General features: G+C 32.6%; 1 protein-coding gene across 4 annotated transcripts; it reads right to left on the reverse strand.

The window, feature by feature from the left end:
• Nucleotides 1-642: 642 nt before the first annotated feature.
• LOC147808229 (ectonucleoside triphosphate diphosphohydrolase 5-like) lies at nucleotides 643-19,200 on the reverse strand. Of its 4 annotated transcripts, none has more exons than XM_087166249.1 (12): nucleotides 19,021-19,200; nucleotides 15,905-16,165; nucleotides 14,780-14,859; nucleotides 13,653-13,796; nucleotides 12,477-12,552; nucleotides 10,072-10,107; nucleotides 8,675-8,822; nucleotides 7,361-7,431; nucleotides 5,870-5,969; nucleotides 4,340-4,494; nucleotides 2,719-2,882; nucleotides 643-880 (listed from the first exon to the last, which is right to left on the reverse strand). In XM_087166249.1, exons 2-12 carry the CDS (start codon nucleotides 16,140-16,142, stop codon nucleotides 812-814), a joined length of 1,281 nt encoding a protein of 426 aa, XP_087022375.1. In that variant the 5' UTR covers nucleotides 16,143-16,165; nucleotides 19,021-19,200; the 3' UTR covers nucleotides 643-811. The 4 variants fall into 4 exon arrangements, with proteins under 4 accessions (XP_087022375.1, XP_087022376.1, XP_087022377.1 ...); XM_087166250.1 differs by having other exon boundaries at nucleotides 15,905-16,161; nucleotides 19,021-19,160; XM_087166251.1 differs by having other exon boundaries at nucleotides 5,875-5,969; nucleotides 7,365-7,431; nucleotides 19,021-19,160.
• Nucleotides 19,201-20,876: the final 1,676 nt, after the last annotated feature.

Raw genomic sequence — 20,876 nt, forward strand, 5'->3', positions numbered from 1 at the left:
TTCGTGGTTTTTCCTTCCATGTAACGCAAATGTGGATTAGTTCCATCAAAAAAGTCTTACACGAAGTTAAATTTCGCCCAATAGTTGATCCAGGAGTGATGATTGGGTTCAAAATTGCAAGGCTACGAAGTGATTGTCAGTAGTCGTAAATCCAATAAATTGGGTCGGCTGTACAACTACGGTTATAAAATAAAATATAAAATGGTAATTAGAGAAATTAGATACCTAAAGCATCACATGCTCTTTTTACTTAGGTAAAAAATCGAGTGACGAAATATTTCTTTAATTTTGCCGAAATCCGTGCAAAATTTGCTCGGAACATATAAAGGGAAATGGTTTTCTTAAAAACGAAGAAATCTCTTTGATCAGACGAGGAAGACTTTGGATCATAGACACCCCAGTCCCCAGACCACAATCTTATTTAGTATCTTATGGATACTGGGTACTTCAAAAACATTTAAACCAAATTTTTAATTTGAAAAATTTTTGGCTTGTGAGGAAAAAAACACTTTTTAGCTTTTAATGAAAAAATATTATATTCTGATAATTAGAAATCGGAAATATTCAGTTAAATAAAACAATAAGTTTAATAAGTAGAAACGAAGACAATGTTCGGTGCAATTAACATGAATTCCGAGACTAAAAATATAATGATTTATTTCTGTACACAAACAGAAGAAAATAACACATTCTCTCAAGCATTAAAAAAAGCTTTTTTTTAAATTTGGTTGAAAGATTTTTTCAAAGTTGTAGCCTATACATATTCCACAGACGAACTGCTTCCATATTTTTATCTGAAGAAATGCCATTTTTATGTCAGCATGTTAAGAGCTGCACCTAAAGTCCATTTTGTCTCAATTCCTTGTATACTTTTAATGAACTATAGAAAGAAATTAATAATTAATAATATTATACAAAATCTAGTTCACAATCTTCACCTTTAATGGATATCTACTCAATTGTATTATACACTCTATAACAAAAAAAAATCGACGCACCAAGAAGGAGTTTATTAAAACGAAAATTGGTGGATAAGAAGACAATGTACAGAATAGTAAATGATTTAAATTTCAGAACAATTGAATAATTTATTGCAGAGTTACAGTAACAAGTTCAATAAGGTGTTGACCCACTTCTAGCCTGGATATAAGCTGCCACACGGCGTGGCATAGACCGATAAAGCTCCCGGATGCTCTCTTGCGGTATTTCCTGCCAAATTCGATCCAATTGTCGAACGAGGTTATCAACATTCCGTGCCAGATGCAATCGCCTTCCCATCATATCCCAGACATGTTCGATGGGAGAGAGATCTGGTGATCTGGCAGGTCAAGGAAGAGTTTGCAGACAGTTCACAGCAGCACGTGCCGTATGTGGTCTGGCATTGTCCTGCTGAAAAACCAGCCCAGGGAGCTGCAAAAGTAACGGTAGCAAAACAGGTCTTAGGATGTCGTCGACGTACCGCTGTGCAGTAAGTGTACCGTACCTCTAATGACGACCAAAGGGGTCCGGTTGTCAAAGGAAATGGCACCCCAGACTATAATGCCTTGTTGAGGGACAGTGTGGCGTGCAATAGTGAAGGCAGGATCCTCCCTCTGCCTGTGCGTCTCCAAACACGTCTTCGATGATCGTCAGGACACAGTTGGAAACGGGATTCGTCGCTAAAGACTGTACGTCACCAGTCGGCATCATTCCAGCCATATCTGTTCAAAAAATTCATGCATACGAAATTTCAAAGCAATCGGATGATTGCTTCTTGGTGCGTCGATTTTTTGTTATAGAGTGTATATTCAGATCATTATAACCATGGATCATTTTCACCTATTAATAGTAACCCACGGGTCAAAATGTATACAATACAATTGGGTGGGTAACTATTAAAGGTTAAATGCATAATTCCAAAAGTATAGGCCACTGTCTTAATGTAAACCAAGTGTTAGGTGCGCATTGTCTACTTTGACTTTTATACTACAAACTCAAAACTAACTAATGAGAAATAATATTCTTAAAAAAAGTTATTCATTATGTTTAAGAGAAGTTGATGAATAGATTGAAGAATTTGGTTAGGACAGAAAAATATGTAGTTAAACTAAATAAATATAGTTGTGTTACTAAGGAGTAACTATATCTATAATCTACTATAGGCTCTAGTGTTTTTAAGAACTATTTATTATGAAGTACAAAATTTGAGCTAGAGTTTAAATCCAAAGTTTAAGAAACTACAAAAAGGGTGTCAGCTCTGACACTGACTGTGACCTACGAAGGGGAGACAAATGCGTAAAATATTGACTACATGGTAAAAATAAATATCTGTACTATTGCTAAAAAATCTCCAGGAAATTGGGAACCCATTATCTTTTGTAGTAATTAAAAATTAAACTTAGTAACATAAACATATGTTTCACTAAGTTTTATGCAGTGACATCGCTGAAAAAGTTTATAGAATCTCAGTTTCCAAGATATTACATTAATAATAACTACACTTCCTATTTTCAGTGTGTCTTTAGAAGGATTTGAGATCCCTAGAAAAGTTTCATAGCGCATTCGTGGAAATGAATAAAAACATAACTTCTAAGAAAAAATATGGCGAACGAGCAAAATATAAAGTAATTTTTTGGAGGTTAGGGTTAGGGAGAGTGAAGGGACAGGAGGCTAAATCCCCGAGTTTAATTAACCTAAAAAGAAGCAAATAAACAAGGTTCCTTTGTTTTGATAGCTTACCTTGATTACTTTTTCGTCTTTAAGTTCTAATCCATGCTTCCAAAGTACCGTAATATAAGTACATTCAAGACAAAGGAATGGTTGTACAGGTATTGAATTCTCACAATAATCTTTGCAGGCATTGGCAAACTGACTAACAGTACAATTGTTATTACCTTTTTTGTCTATAAAAAATGGGTAAAAAGTTATTTAAAGTATGTTAATTGCATGTAAACGTTAAATAACTAAAACGGCTGTACGTTTCAATTTTTTACAAAAATATTTGAAACATCCTGCCCCTCTAGCTTGAAAACTTTTTTAAGTGTAAGGTTTTATACACATAATACGCTGAAACAACAAAAGAGAATATTTTTGCATTGATATTTAGATGAAGAAAAAAAAAGAAACATTTCAAACTACATTTTCCAAGTGGGCTAAAAAACAAGAAAATAATTCTACTATTGCTGGACATGAGACGAAAAGCATAGTGCACGTCACTTTCACGCACGTCGCGTCACTTATTATCACCGAATATTACCCCCTACGTCTTTCAAAAGTGATTGGCCTTGCGTTTTCCTATTCAGATGTGACAAAAATAGAATTATGATTTTTTTCCTTTTTAGACCAAGTAGTTTTTGCTCTTTAAATGGTGTATTTTGTGGTGGAAAGTGACTAACAGTTTGTTTGGGATAAAAACTGTTTACAAAAGTTGAAAAACAGTCGCTTCAGGTAAAGAGCTCCAGTTTAAATTTGAATACATTAGCTAGTCGAAAAGTGGATAAAAGTTTGATTGCAAGTTTCAATCTTTACGTTCACGAATGCCAGTTACTGAAAATTTAGTAGAATGGAAGTAAGTTTTATTACTTGTTTTCGCGTTTTGTTATGGGTTGTTATTTTGTTATAGCGAACCTGTCATTGAAGTACAAAAACAAAACTAGTATGTAATATTGACCCATTTTAGTTCCTTTCATTTTTAAAAGGCTCATAAATAAACATTGGCTTTTCTAACTCGAGACAATATAATCTTTTTGCGTAGCACAGTAATTTCTTTTTACCCCTGTTACACTTATTTTATAACACAGTTTGATTGTCTTATCTTGGGGCCGAGATGGCGTGTTTGGTAGGGAGCTGAACTCACGTTCGTAAAAGACAGTTTGAATCCAACAGGAGTTTGAATCCAACCGGCCGAAGACTCCCGTGTAGTAAATGGTGATTGGTGTACGTTAAATCTGCCGAATCACAAACTCCTCCATATTCCTATAACAAATTATTCCTATGGGGGTACTGGAATGGAGATTGATCGTTTTCTGGTTCAGATCAAAATTACGATCAGTGGATAAATTAATGAGTCTATCCTATAAACGGGTGAGTCAGAAGTCAAATTCTTGGCCATAGATGGCGCCACTGGAAAACAAGTACAACCCTATCCCCAGTGCCTTAATGGCATACGACAACAATTACATTGCCTTATCTAAGGTTTCGGTATCTGATGCCGCTAAATTTTGGAGCTGATTCCTTTTTTTAGTGCCAGGTTTGGCGTTATGTACCCGCATTATTATTTTATGTCATTATAATGTTTTTAAATTTCTTTCCCTTAAGCTCTTGTTCCAATAACTCCTAACTAAGTATTAAGAAAACCTACCAATGAGTTTGAACGCAGCCGCACGATTGACCAGAGCCGAAAGTGCGTAGATTTCTTGCTTTTCAAATTCAATGGGCTTATGGATAATGTCACCTAAAAATTCAACAGCAGCTTCGTAGCAGTTGTCAAAACCATATTCTCTTTTAGTTTGATTCCTGTAAATAAATAACTCATCATTACAAATAAATAAACTAAATAGGTATTTAATAATACGGAATTAAGTTAGCTGCTGTATAGGAAATACATTGTGAAGAATTTTGTTTGCATAGTTGCCACCTTTTTGGCGTTGAGGTAAATTAAATATAGGATATAGGTAAATTAGATGAGGTAAATTAAATATAGGTTGTATAGAAAATACATTGAAAAACAATTTGTTTGCATAGTTGTCACCTTTTTGGCATTGAGGTAAATTAAATGCATTTTAAGATACCGGAAATGCTGGCAATTATACACCAAAACTGTGGGTTATACCAACCTTCATCTATGAAAAGGTACCTCAAGATCGATTGGTACCACCAGAATTTTTCAGCGCTGGAATTCGATGTACGGAAAACACTAGTTGCCGTATTTGCGAAAGACCGAGAGAGCTGTATTAAGTTCACGGGATTTTGGGCCCTTGTGATTAGAGCTGTATTAAGCTTACAGAGTTTTGAGCGTTTGCTGTGAGAGCTGTATTAAGTTCATGGTTGTCTCTCCTGTGTTGCTATTAGCAGTTGAGTATGTGCAGGAACCCGTTGCGTGTAAATGAAACTGACAGGCAACAGCGCGAGAAGGAGGCATTCACAAATGTCAAGTCAACGGCTATTTGTGAACCATCTATAGAATTAAGGGTGTTTAAACCAAGGTGGGCGTTACTCTCGATGAGAGTTTATATCATGTCCGCAGGTCACCAATGTGGGGAAAGGAGTCATCAACTATCAAAAGGTACCTCCAGATTGAATCGAGGTAGCATGTCCTATATACTAGTGAATTGATGTTTAATAATTGTAGCGGCAGTTACGCCACAATTTTATAGTGATTAAGTTCAGTATAGTGATATGACACTGATTAAGGTCCGGGATTTTTATAATACAGGGTGTTTCATATTGAATGGGACAAAAAGAATAGCGCAGTGTGACTGCCGTAATGGATTTATTCAGCCGAAACGAATTTATTCTGCAACTACAATTATACAAGTTCTATTTGGCAACAGGGAAAAATCGTCGAATGACGAATTCGCCGCTAGAGGCGCTGTTAAACAAAATGTCATTCATGCAGGAGAAAGCCTACTGCGTTTTCGAATATGCCAAAACCTTTTCGGTAACTGTTGGGCAAAGACATAACTGAACTAAAGTAAAGTCAAAATTTTTTGTTTGTTTTTTTTATTTAAGGTAACGCCAAACAGGAGAAATAGTCGTTAAAAGCCGCTGGATTGGAAAATCTTGGAAGGGATTACTGGGACAAATTATGATCGTTTTGCCCACAATATAAGTGACATATTTAAATAAAAAATTGCACGAAGACAAAATAGAAAAACTAAACAACTTTTACTTTACAAGTATTCCTTTAAAATTCTGCTCCGTGAAAAACGTTTCATTAGGATGCATGCATGGGCTAAAAAATGAGATTTTCCCATCTTTTTCGAACAAAGCTGAAAAAAAAATATTTTTCACTGTGCAATTATTACAAATAATATGATAATTAAAAAAAAACAGTTGGCAAAAATAAATCTTTTTAAAAAAAATAATTCGTGTCGTACTCTTCAATTTAAAAAAGAACTCTGGAAAAGAACACTGAAAGTAGAACGTATTAGTGATTTACTTTCTTCCGCTAAGCAGATTACAAACTTCAAGCCACCCATGTGGTCTCCCCTTTTCCCTTCTCCTCATTTATCTTTACTGTTCTATCTTTCTTTTTTCTCTTTACGATTATATTTATAATTTTACAATTAATAACTAATTATTTTTTTATTGGTAATTGATGCTATTTTTTAATGATCCCAGTTGAAATGATAGAGGGAAATCGGCTTTTAGACTCTTCTTTCAGACTCGCTTTATATTTCTATTTGAGAAGATGATTTTATATTTGGAGACCGAAATTGGACTAGCATCAAAATATATATCGTCTTTTCAGGAATGTGGAAGGTCTAGAGTTTTTGTTCAGGAACGAGAATATGCTGCCAGATGAGAGTGTTAAAGTATCGGGCACACTGGAAAGTAAGTGAAGATATTGTCCGTATGCGATGGCCTGCGTACTCCCCAGACCTGAATTCTATAGATACTGTCTGAGATGTCCTTGGTAGGCGTGAACTACGTATGAGCTGATAACCGCCTTGAGATAGGTGTGGGGCAATATCCTCCAAGGACACCCCGATACTTTAGTGGACAGTGTAAACAATAAATGCAAAACATACATAAGTATCCGAGATAATCATGCAGTTTACTGAGATATTCATACATGTTTCAAAAAGACCCCTTCTTCGTGGCTGTTTGGAAATCGTATATATATATATATATATATATATATATATATATATATATATATATATATATATATATATATATAAAAGTATATATATATATATATATATATATATATATATATATATATATATATATATATATATATATATATATATATATATACATATAAAAGTATATATATATATACTTTTTTTTTCAGCGTTAATTGCCGTTTCCTGGTAATCCCCGCACTTTTTCCTGATTACCCTAATCAGCTGCTGTTTGAAATAACCATTGATTATTTATTGTAAATCGAGGAAGCAGTATAGTTTGATTAATGTTTCACAGAAAATATACTTTTAATTGGGAAATATTTTTTGTCTTTTAGTAAGCAAAAGTCAATTTAGTAAAAAGAAAATTGCCTTCTAAACTGGGAGAATTTTCATTTAAAATTTGCGTTGTAAACCAATTTTCGATAGGTTGACTGTCAGTTTGCGCGGACCAAAAGAAAAACTCTTTGATTAAAACAAAATACATTTCCATTAAAATGAAGCAATCAATTTATTTTTTAAAATCTTACCTACTTGTCTAGGACGAGGCACAATATGGCCGAGAGAAAACCCTGCATTCACGAGACCAATACCTAAGTAACTAATTTAAAATTAGATTTAGCAACTTAATACATAAAGGTACTGATCATAAATGTAACAACAAATTTCTTTTCTGCTGTATTTTACTCGCATAATAATATGAATAATAAAAATTAAATAGTTTGTATACAATAAATGCATTCTTTTTTTAATTTTTAAATAATCGAATATTTTACTCCTTTGAAAATAGATTGAGCATCTCCTGGATCAGTGTTCCTCAATTTTTTAAAATTTTCACCCCTTTCGGATACCATGGTGTAAGCAAATCTTGTTTTTTCCTCACGCCAGTGTATTTCAACTGCAAGGGTTCTGCAGTGAGGAAAAAAGAAAGATTTGCCAAAACCATGAGTACAGGAAGGATGAAAGTGTGGAGAGTGGAGAAATCGTGTAATTGTCTATTTTATAGTAATCTTCTATTCCATTTACAAAGAGTATAAAATAGTAGTAAAAATAGGTATCTGCGTTGAAATGAAATCTGCATTAGTAATAAATATAAGTGATGAGCATATGTTCATGCTGTTCTGATCTATATTAAAGCCATTTGGTGGGCTCAGCATATCCATCTTTTGACCTTTTTATTGTGATCAGTTAACTTCAAAGCTCTATCCATTCAATTAATGAAGTGGAAATTGAAAAAGTCATCCAAAGCTCTTTTACATCCAAGGAGGTTTGCTTTTTTTTTTTAACCTTAATTCCTATGTTTCGACATAATTTTTTTTTCAAATTTTTTGATCTCATTATCGCATCAGACTTGGTTTAAGATACCATTGCATAGATTTATTCTACTGGAGTACGAAATCTCATTTACATTTGGCGTAGTTTAGTTGATTCCAGCTTTTGTGATGCTAAAAATATACTATCTTCCTAATTCTAGCATACAAAACGCATGGTTTATTTTAGCAATATTATGAAATTTTTACGTTTTGGTTTTTATTTTTAGTATAATCAATTCTATTTTTTTTGACATTTAAAATCTACATTCAATTCAATTCTAGCCGCTAGCGTACGAAATGGGATTCATAACAGTAATATCCATGTAATGCACCGGCAAGTGTAATCCCATTTATTGCCTCAATATGTAACAAATTAAATTATTTAATATGCTCTTTTAAAATATTTTTTCCAATTATACTTTTAAAAAAAATAGTCATTACAGTGACAGAGTAATTTTAACAATTGAACTTCAAACTGTATTAATTAAAAAAAAATTTGTGAAACCGATATTAATGATAATTCTTGCTTACCTTCGGGTGTATAAAGTCATAGATTTCTGTTGCAGATTGGTCAAGGATTTATATTCGATATTTTGACTATCTTCAGCAAAAGCAATTTGCACTGACTGTCCACCAACATCTAATAATACAGTGGTTTGACTGGCATCATTCTGCTGATCTAAAAAATGTGATCTTTAATCAACTTTTTGTTTAAATATTACACTTAGCCCTGGTAGCAGTTATATCCCCAGCAAAGTAGAGGGCGCTGCAGATTATTGAAGATTATTGCAGATTAAAATATTAAATCCCTCACATTAAAACAACAAACAGGAACAATAACAAATAAAGAATAGCAGATGAAACTGAGGATAAGTAAAATTTTCTGTCTTTATTTATTGAAAATAAGGAATAGTCTTCCTTATTTGTTAAATATGAAACCGGAAAAATACATTTGTGTAATGTTTATTTTTCGGTTATTATTTCTTTGCATAGTACCTGTGATGGTATGGTAATGATTTTCATTTGAAAACTTCAAATAGGCAATTTAGTATCAGAACACCGTGAATTACAATTCTGTCAATTTCTTCTTTTAAAATGAGAAGATTTTATTTTAATACTCTCATACGCATGTTAAGCTTTTCCTTTTAATTTCTTCATTGGTTTACCTTCATTTAGGCTAAACTAAAGTATGTACTGAGAAAAAAAAACATGGCTAAAAATCCCAGAATATGGTAAAATGTAACGTGTTCTAGCTTTATAGGAATACCAAAAAACTCAGTAATTATTGCCAAAGAGCTTGGGCAATGAATTTGGTAAAATTAACATTAAATTAAGGTTTTATAATAGGAGATAAAATTTGGGAAAATGCCCAACTTTATCATGAAACCATAGAGTATAGTATAAAAATCGTTTATTCGATTACTTAAAGAATAAAACCTGTTTATAAGATAAATTTACTTTTTAGTTTTGTATTTTTTTATTAAATGTACGGCAATAAGAACTGCGATTTTGAAAATTAGAATTTCTGGTAAACCATTATCAAATGAACGGAAAAATTACCAAATGTACCAAAATTATAATTTCTTTAAAATCAGAAATGTCATGTCCATACAGTACGACAATTTTTCAATAATTTGTTTCTCCGTATGATTGTAAAAAATTCAAACTAAATTTAAGCAACATAAAGTTTTTGTGTATAACTTTATTATATTTAATGCTTACGAATTGTGTGCAATATATGTTAGATAAAGCTTAATATTTCGAATAGTAATCTATTCCTGACTGCGTTACTTTGAAGATAATGTTGTAGATTAACTATGTAAATTCTGCTACCTGGCACAAAACAACATTATAATAAGTTATGAAAGGATGTTATTGAAGTAATTTAATGTTTGTATTTTTTTTTATATATTAAAAAAATGAATTACCTAATAAGAAGTTCAAAGCATACCACGCAAAAAGAGCTGAAAAGAATTATTCTTATTATTTTATTTTTTTAACAATATTTTTAAGCTCATAGTATCACATATATATATATACTTTTTGTGCAAGCAAGTTTTATATAAACTCATGTTTGTGAAAAGTGCAACACCATGAAGGACTTATGCGAGTGAGCTGAAATTTTCAGGAAATGCAAAGTAGAGCATGATATGCAAATGATTAGAATTTCAAACCCGTAACGCATGCTGAGCAGCGCCCTCTGAATGGCTGATGGATTCGAATAAATAGACGGCTGTAGCGAGGCGTGTATGGTTATCGGTGGTAGTCTGCTTGTGGTAAACGTTAGCTTAGTCGTTACTTATGTCTCTTCGACGAAAGAGAGCGAGTTTTCAACAACTTACGGAGTTTGAACGGGGGATAATCATCGGCCTTCGGGAAGCTGGATTATCTTATCGTGCAGTAGCTGCTCGTGTGCAGCGTAACAGCAGCACAGTGATGCATGCTTGGAAGCAGTGGCCGAACGAGTGTCAGACAACTCGGAAATCCGGGAGTGGACCCCGAAATGTCACGTCAGCTAGCGACGATAGACACCTGGTCCGCATGGCGCTGACTGACCGTACGGCACCCTCTAGACAACTGGCAGCACAGTGGTCAATAGCTACAGGTGTTTCATTGTGTGCTTCATCAATTCATAGACGTCTGCTGAAGTGTGGACTGCGCGCAAGGGACTCCTTTATACAGGATCCCCCTCACGCTAAACCATCGCCGCCTGCGGCTGCAATGGGCCAACCAGCGTAGGAACTGGCGTGCTGATTGGCAGCGTGTCGTGTTTTCTGACGAATCCCGCTTTAATTTGTGGTACCATGATGGCCGCATTCGTGTCAGACGCTATGCCGGTGAACGCCACCTTCCGGAGTGCGTTATCGAGCGCCACAGCGGACGAACACCCGGAGTTATGGTCTGGGGTGCCATAGCATATCATGGACGATCTCAATTGCTACGAATTGTGGGTAATCTGAACAGCAACCGGTACATCAGTGAAGATCTACAGCCCCAAGCTGTTCCCTTCCTACAAGCCTTGGCAGGCGCTGTATTTCAACAGTACAATGCCCGCCCTGATATTGCTAGGACTGTTCAATCCTTCCTTGCATCGAGGCAGGTACAGCTTCTTCCTTGGCCTGCGCATTCCCCGGATATGTCGCCGATTAAACATGCGTGGGATTTCGTTGGTCGGCGTCTCACTCGTGATCCTCGTCCTGTTGCTTCTACAGACGAACTTTGGGTACGCATACAAACAATATGGAATGCTTTTCCTCAGACAGACATTCAAAATTTGTTTGACTCCATGCCACGTCGTGTAGCAGCACTTATTGCGGCGTGTGGTGGTTACACAAAATATTGATTTTGATCTCTTGTTATTGTTTGTTCGCTTTGAAAGTTTAATAATTTATTTGTACTACTACTAGTCAGCTGTGTATAAAATTTCATTTAATTATGACGATTCCTTCATGGTGTTGCAATTTTTACAAACATGAGTTTAGATAAAAAGCCTTATACCAACAGTCGGGGACGCAAGTAGGTTTGAACATAGGTGAAAGTTAGTACAAAAAATTAAATTTTTGAATTATTTAAAAAATTAATTACGAAATAAAAATATTTTTAACATACATTTCACTTTTTTCATCAAAACTGCTTTAAGTTATTTCTAAATTCTCAAATCATTTTAAGAAATTTTGGACAAATTTTTCTTAAGAATTTTCCTCTTGCCTTTAGGTAGAATTGTATATGGTCTACAGTTTGAGTCTAAATTGTTTCGACAAATTTAAAGCGTAGAATATCAGGAATGAGAATTTTATAAGAATCCATGGCCGGAAAGGACATGGTGCGCCGGTATGGTTCCTTCCCATTATTAATTTCTTGTTCGTGCACCTTTAATCCAATTCTCTTATTTATCTTTTTTGATATACTCTAATATTTATGGTTAAAAACTGCATTAAAATAGGCTTAAAAGTAGCTATTTTTTTCATATTTGAATAATTTGACGACTAACTTGCCACGTTCGCCGATTTGTCAGCGAAATAATTAAATAACGAAATAAGTTTATTTCTGAGACAATTTAATGCAATTTTTGACGATAAATACTAGAAAATGTAAAATTGAGAAAAATTACATAAATAAGATTAACAGTTCAAAGGCGTACAAACAGGAAATTTATTTTTTAGGGTTTTTAGTTCAAATGAAAGAGACTGCTTATCACCAATAAAAAAAAATCTATTGAACAGAAGGTGAGTAAAGCAAGAGAGAAAGGAGCTTCCTAGTTAAGAACAAATGTAACTCGATTTTATTTTTGTTAAATAATAAATAAAGGATTTAATTAGAAATTTTAAGATACCTTCCTTTTCTCCTGAAAGTATAGTTGCACTTTCGTTATTATGAAGAAATGGAGAAATTTCAATCACCTTCGCTATCTGTAACATAAAGTCTGCAAGTAGTGAAACATTTAAAATAAAAGAAAAATTTCATAAATTATGTTTTTCAAAGCACTGAAAGGGAGGAAATAATTTTATTTTAGTCAGATCTAACAAAACTATCATAAGGAATTAATAAATTCGTAGTTTAAGGAGAATAAATTCTTTTCATATATATATACTTGCAAATAAAAAAAACAAACAAGATTCTACTGAGCCTTTAATAAACGGACAAGTTGTCCCGCGTTTAGAAATTGCTAAAATTTTAATTCTACTGGTTTTTCTTCCTGTGTAATATAAAACAGCTAAATATGAAAAGGTAAATGTTTTTAAAAGTTAGGTAAATTACATTTGATTTAGAGGAAACTTCTAAAAATGGTGTAGATAAATACCATTTTTCCTCCATAAATACCATAAATACCATTTTCCTTTTGTAGAAGTATATGTATTTTTTTTTCTGAGCACTGTTCACACTAGCGCAATGAATCTCTAATAGTGTTTTTTGCAAAACAAAACAAAACGAAACATTAATCTAGATTGTTATTCGAAGATTATGTTACCACAGGAAATAATGCAATTTTCATAACTTCAGCGAGTTTGCAACAGTTAGCTATTAATGGCTTTTAGGTCAAGTTTGACCTACCTTTAACCTGTACACTCTATTCTAATTCCGCAAGCAGCGCAAAATGTCAATATGAAAAACCGACAATTCTGGGTTTTAAAATAATAGTTCTTCTTACTACATATTTAGTAAAATATGCAAAACTGAGGAGTAAATTTAACCGAATAAATGGTTTTTATGCTTCGCTCTAAAGTATCATGATAAAAGTAACAAATTTTACGACATTTTCCAAATTTTCTGACGCATTATAAAACTTTATTTGATTGTTAATTTTACTAAAATTATTACCAAAGTGTTCGGTAAAAAGAACAGAGCTGTTGGGTGTTCCCATAGAGCCAGATACAAGGCAAATTTTGCACTATTCTGGTAGATTTGACCATACTTTTTCCCCCCATGTAGTTTAAAATGCCTCTTAGAAAAGGAACCTAAACATTTGCTTGGCGAAAGAATTTTAAAAACACTGTTAAACATATCTCACCTCTCTTAAAACAGAGCTTGTGTCTTCTTTCGCAAGTGTTCTAAAACTAGCCGTAGCTATGAAGGCTACACTTGTTTCATTCCATTCTTCGTAAGGGATATATTCTTCGGCTCTGTTCAACAAATAAGCGACAACACTAGCTGCCTTATGAAAAAAATATCATATTACTTTATAAAGGATTTAGCAATAATTTAATTTAAAATTTTGTCGAAAGCGAATTTCGTTTTTGCAAAAAAAAAAAAAAAAAAAAAAAAAAAATATTAATATTAGCATACAGCTGAATAAAACAAAACAACGCGAATAAAGCGGAAATAACGGTACAGAAATAGACATCAGCTTCGGATCTATAAGTTCGGATATATTATAGAACTGGAACTACAGTACGTCCATTTTTTAAAATTTTATTTGTGCTTTATTCATGTTTTTTTGCTTTATTCATATGCAGAACAAAGTATACTCTAAATTCATTTGCTTACGAAGAGTGGAAAAAAGCGTATTTTGAATATTCAATTGAAGCCCTTTATTTTTTTTTAATGAAAATGGTTTTTAATTCAGAATAAGAAAATCATGGAATGAAAGGAATTGCTATTAAACTCCCAGAGAAAAACGAGTATTTATGCCATAATAGTCATCTATAGACAATTTACTCAACTTATTTCCTAAAACGTACTGAAATAAAGGATAAATTGTAGCATGCACTTTATGTTTTTGATCTGTTTTAACATATTGTTTGGAGCAGCACGTCCATTTTTAAACCTTGTGCTCTCCAGATTGCACCCAATTTAAGTCTGTTAAAATCTTTTTATCAGTTAAAGGTATAAAGGTTATAAAGGTATAAAAGTATAATGAATTAAAAAGGTATAAAGATTACCTTTTTAAAAAATCATAGCCCAATAAGATTTATATATTTTTTAATTACAATTCGAGAGACGAGATTCGATTGAATTTGGACTTCGTGTCACTAAACTCTACATTCAATCAATCATCAATCTTTTTTCAATTTTTCTTAGTGCTTCTTGCTTCAAAAAATAACGTGAATCATTTATTCAAATTTTATTTCAACCAATTAATTAACTAAGTGTATACCTAATCAATCGTTGTAATTTCATGTACTACAAAATACTTACTTTGTAAGGTTTATGAGCAAGTTTAGAAAGTCCTTGTTTACTTCTCCTTTTAATTTCACTTTGGATTGAAAGTAGACCTCCTGGCAAAATAATTTTTTTCTTACTCCAAAACCATGCAATGTTAAACAAAAGTTAATTTATTCAAATTTATTTCTTTTTTAAATATTTTTTCTTTTGAGTGTTCGTTTAAATCAAATTAAGTTAAAATACTTCTTTTAAAATCTTCTTGCAAGAAATTTTGAATATTTGTAAAATACAGCCCCTTTTAAATCTTTGCTAAAATATATCTTTAATATATAAATCACAATTATTCATTTATTAATGTATTCCACTGTCAATATATCATATACAATAAGAATTAAAAGTTGAAATATAGTCAATCGCATTTAAGTCAGTAAAATAAAAGTGAAAGTGAGACGTCTCTATCCTTTTCAGTTTATTTGATAAAAATTAGAATTCTATTGGAGAAGGTGAGACACCATCTTCAAAGTAATACTTGAACAAAAATCTCGAAGCCATCGCTAGTAATGTTCTTTTTTTATTTTTGTGCCAGATTTAAACCGATAAATGTAAATTAAAAATTACAAACTATTCCAAGTATAACAAGTAATATTCCACCGCGACATGTTGTCGGGAGCAAAGTGAGCTAAACGAAAACCGGTAGAGTTTATTCCCGCAGTTTAGGGTAAGAAGTCAAAGGAAATGGAAGCAAACAAGAAATGAAGAATCAGGGAAATGTGAATAAAAACAACTCATTTGGAGCATTCTAAAAAAGAAATTAATGAAAAAAATCTGACTTCTTAAAGAGCTTTCTATCGTAATGAATAAAGGAATTCGTGAAAAAAAATTTACACATATTTCGTGCAATTAACTTTCCTCACTTACAAAAAGTGAACTCCATCGCTCAGCTTTCCCGCCACTCGCCAATTTTAATGTGGTTGAATAACCAGAGTGCCTTCATAGATAACGAATTTATATGGTCTGGGGATATACGAATTTTGTTTGTATTGAAGTTTTTGTTGTTTTTTTATAGGGTTAGAATTTCAAGACAGGACATTATAAAATTTAATTTCATGCATTATACTACAATTGCCTCCACTAAATAGCAGAAATAAGATTGCTTACTTGAATCAAAATAAAATCGATATATGTGCATTCTGGTTCCAGTACTGCCTCCATCGAATATGATGACATTCCTATGGTATGGCTGCTGCATGTCTGATTTAAAGACGCACGTCAGAGAGGAAAATAACTTCATTTCGAACTGAAGTGTAAATAAGACAATTAACACGATGAAGAGGTAAAATGTCCATTTTATTTTGTTGTGGTCAACCATTTTCATGTGCCATTGAGAAAGCCTCATGTAGTGTTTGAATGGAATTCTATCTGAAAATATATTTATAATTTATCAATAATATATAGCTTGTTTCTTTTAAATTATTCTCTTGAAGTAAAAATAAAAATAAAATAGAGAACGTAACAGGACTGTGATTACAATAGAACAATTGAAGATCCAGGGAAAATATAATCACAAGCCACACTATTTCTAAACGGTGACATTTTTACAGCAAACTTACTCTTTCATATTCTTTTCTGTTAGGTATCATGCAAGTTACGAGAAATGCCACTAGATGGCAACAGGACACAAAGGATGTACTGCTGCCATCTAGTGGCATTTCTCGTAACTCGAAGGAACAATACACATAACATGTGTATTATGCTAATAATATTACACTGATAATTATTTAATGTACTGATAATAATATCCCACATGGAAATCGTGGTGTTTTTTTTTCAAAACTGCTCATCTGAAATAATTGAAAATGAGACTTATTATTGTATTATCCCTAGCCCTCCAGTTTTAATTTACATTTAAAATTCTCTGGGAAAAAGTTTTTGCAACCAAATATGAAACTACCTCATAAAAGAAATTTTAAACTAAACAGCAAAAAAGAGTAAATAACAGGAGTATCTGACTATTGTACCTATAAAATGCATCCAATTAACCAACTAAAATTACTGTAACTTTTTAAAGGTTTATATACCTAAGTTAGTATAAGGAAAGTAATAAGTTTAGGCTATTTTTAATAGTGATCGCCTTATAATAATGTTATAGATAGTAAACCTAAATCCCTTATTGTGACAACCCCTTATTATGCATGGTTCTTGATATGGCGAGTGTATAAATTGGATTCTATTCCAATGGCACATAATCCCATCCTACATATTGTTCTATGGGTATTAGCCTGTCTGGGGAATCAAAATAGTTGACTCGCAGCATAGACCACATTGCTGCAACTATAGCGTCTGTCTTGAAAGTGTGTAGCTTTAGCTTCTATGGTGCTCCTGGCCGACAACGGATTGTCACCCGACTGCTTTACTTTTTACATGGTCATGAGCTCTTCAGAAATCAAACAGTGTAAACTTACGGATTTTAATCCATGATCACAACACATTTTTCATTTATTAAGAATTTTTTTGTTGCACCTGAAAGTTCAAACATTTCCTTGTGAGTTGGAATTTTGAGCCTCGAATTTACCTTTTAAAGTACTCCGGATTTACATAATTCGGTGTAAATTACTTTTGAGTTTAAAGTCCTTTAGTAACGCGAATTTTCATGAATATTAATTAAGCAGAATGTTTATATAAATTTCAAACATTTCCTTGTGAGTTGGAATTTTGTGCCGCAAATTTACTTTTAAAAGTACTCCCGATTTACATAATTCGGTGTAAATTACTTTCGAGTTTGAAGTCCTTTAAAAACGCGAATTTTCATGAATATAAATTAAGCAGAATGTTTAGATGTGTGTAGGTGTAACAAAAGAAAGTGTGTATGCATGTACCTTATTCAAATCCGCTAGTCTGAACCAATCCGCCGCAAATTTGGTGTACACATACGCTTGAAGACACGGCGGACCTAACAGTCTACTTTAAAACCAACTCCGGCCACTGGTTCACACGTTACATGCCGAAAAAAGAGTTATTTTTATATGATTTGATAAATATTTTATGATATGAATGATCTTCCAGCTTGTAGCTATAATCAATCAAAAATTGGGTTTTTCACTCGTTTTTATGAATTAATTATCTTTGATTTTTATGTTAGGTAGGTCTGCCACCGAATTCATGTTTTAAAGGTTCTATGAAATCACGTGTTTCTTACCTTGATACTTAGGTTTTTAAAACGTGTCTTTATTAACTTAAATAATGGAAATTCAACAAAAAAAAAAATTATAGAAAATAAAATAAAAATAACATTTTTAAAAACCACGTTTTTGTAGTGGAGAATAATAATTGAAAAACAGAAATTTGAAAAACGAAAAACGTGGGGCGAAATACATAACAGTATGTGTGCTCATGAGAATATGTGTATGTATATCTGTAATTGTATCTGAATGTATATGTGTATGTGGCTGTGCATGTGTATGAGTAAGAAAATGCGTGTATGTATTTGTGTATGTACTGTTATGTATTTCATGCTCCCCAAGTTTTTCGTTGTTCAAATTTTTGGCTTTTAATTATTATTTTCCACTGCAAAAACGTGGTTTTTAAAAATATTATTTTTATTTTGATTTTTTTTGTACTCACTTCCAAAATCTCATTTTTTTCACTCACTGTACACAATTTTTTTTAACTGATATGTGAAACTAATATGAAATAATCGAATCGACAACAAAAGACAATCGCGAAAATATTAATTTTTCTTTAATTTTAATTTTATTTTACTTTGTGCGTCTTTTTTCTCTTCATTTCCATGCATTGTCATCCAATTCTTGAACTCTGTGCCAAATTTGAAGTCTGTAGCTAGTCGGGAAGTTAGTTTAAAATCGATTACAAAATTCCACCCGAACAGACATACAGACAAGTTGATATAAACGTGGTAAGAAAATGAAATTATCTATTAAGCCATGGGGAAGTTGTGGTAAATTCTGAATATCACAAGTTAAATAATACTATATGTATAGTTAATCTTTCTTTTGGTGGGTTGAACTTCTAACACAATTGCTTTATCGAATATACTTTATTTTATTTGGCGTAAAACTTGTTTTTGACGAGCGAAATGTGATGCGAATATACGACGACATGAGAAAATTAATACCATGAAATATGATGCGCTTTCAACTTCCTGGCTAAACTATTAGTGGCATATATACATTTTTCTCAAATTGAGACAAAGTACAGAATCCCAAAATAGAGTGCTTAATTTTCAACTAATAAAATAAGCAAAAAAATGCACTTACCAAGATGATGATTAGGAATTTCTAAAATTAGAACACTGTTTGACGTAAAACGTAGATGCAGCTAGATAAAATCAAAAATTATAATATTAAACTGCTACTTGGGTAGATTACATAACATGCTGTTCTACAGTGGTTGTTTCAGCTGATATAACAAAATGTATATTTTATTGAAAAAGCTTCAAAAATTGTTTTCTCGTGCAGATCGTTTATTTTTCATTTACACCTGCACATTATTTTATTGTCAGAATTGTATTTGATTGCTATCAATGCGATTGATAATCGATAAAATCGAATCGAAATCAGAAAAAAGTAATAAGAATTAGGAAAAATGAGAAAAGAAAACAGCCACATATATTGTAATCTTGTTGCTTTGCATGAATAGGTCTTTGCTGTTTTTACTGGCAATCTATTAAAATTAAAAAAAGGTTTTCACTTTTGGTTTTGCATCAGCTCATAAATTTCTTAGTTTAAATATGTCATCCACTAAATTTTTCTTCACACTGAGATTGATGCAGTATAGCCGCATTTGACTCTGATCATTTTAAAAACTATTACACATACGAAAATTCCTGTTCGACAGAAAATTTAATATAAACAAATAACAAATTGAAGGGAAAGAGGAACCCCATATGGAAAGAAGCTGACACTTTCTTCCTCACACAAATAACTCGTTACTTTATTATATTATTTGAGCCTTTTTCGCGGCTAAAGTTTAAGCTAGAGTTAAGTAAAATAAAGGAAAGTGTTAAGAGTTGAAACGAAATAGTTAAGAGGCTTCGACCCTCACCGCGCATTGGTCATTTGACTCATCCTCTTTTACTTTTCGGAGAGCCTTTTTTAATGAAAAGAACCTTGACCGGTTCATCGTACGATTGACTATATTGTAGCGGTCTGTCTTAATAAACTCCGTATAGGTCATTGCTGCACAGAAAAAATAATTCTGGTAAAATTACCCGCTCTGTATGGTAATGACATCTCTGGTAAAAAAAAACAAGAACATAATATTAAGTAATAAAACCAAAATACGTTGCATTTAAACTATTCATTCGGTACTTTTTCCGTTACTATGGTAACGGTTAACCAGAAATTCTTGTTCTCAAAATTATAATTCTTGTTACCACGCATTTAATTAGAAATACAAAACAGGAAAGTAAATTTAACCGAATAAATGGTTTTCATGCCATTCTCTAAAGTATCATAAGCTTATTATTTTACCTTATTTACCAAATTTCATTACGTATTATAGAACCATATTTAATATTCACTTTTATCAAACTCAAGTGATTCGGTAAAAATTACCGAGTTCTTTTGGTGTTACCATGCCGCCAGAAACACGATAAATCTTATCATATTCGGGTAGTTTTCATTATAAATTTTTTGTCAGTGTGCTATACTCATGGACAATTACTGAGATTCGATCCACGCCTAGTTGTCCTCTATGTTGAGTAGTCATTACTGTTAATTATTTTAACTGACTGTAGACGATTCGAACAGCCGAAGAATAAATTTTTATCCTGACTTAAACTCTTACTCGCCGACCTTATGCATCCTAATCATGCAAAGTTCATTAGAACGATTGGACTATATCCTCTGCTTTAGAGTAACTCTTAAACTTAGTGACTGGTGCAGTATAACTATTTCTGGCTACACGCTTCAAGCAATCAACTAACACTCTTTCCACTTTTTAAATGACGTCGTCTCAACTTTTTTGATAGTTCTGTTATATCTCTGGAGCAATTATTATTATTATTTTAATAATGGCACCTGTGAATTAAAGTCACAAAGGCGAGCAACATTGCTCACTCCACACTGCCACAGATACTCGTTCATGGGGGAGGGGGGCACATTCATAAATG

Source organism: Parasteatoda tepidariorum, chromosome 6 (genome assembly GCF_982258835.1).
Source record: "Parasteatoda tepidariorum strain Cologne lab strain chromosome 6, Ptep-v5.0, whole genome shotgun sequence".
Lineage (NCBI taxonomy): Eukaryota > Metazoa > Arthropoda > Arachnida > Araneae > Theridiidae > Parasteatoda > Parasteatoda tepidariorum.

Coding starts and splice junctions, on each gene's coding strand:
- LOC147808229 (XM_087166249.1), bottom strand. CDS start 16,142: ATGAGGCTTTCTCAATGGCACATGAAAATGGTTGACCACAACAAAATA. Junction 7,432..8,674: donor ATGACTTTATACACCCGAAG/GTAAGCAAGAAT, acceptor ATTTTAAATTAG/TTACTTAGGTATTGGTCTCG. Junction 2,883..4,339: donor GGCTGCGTTCAAACTCATTG/GTAGGTTTTCTT, acceptor CATTTTTTATAG/ACAAAAAAGGTAATAACAAT.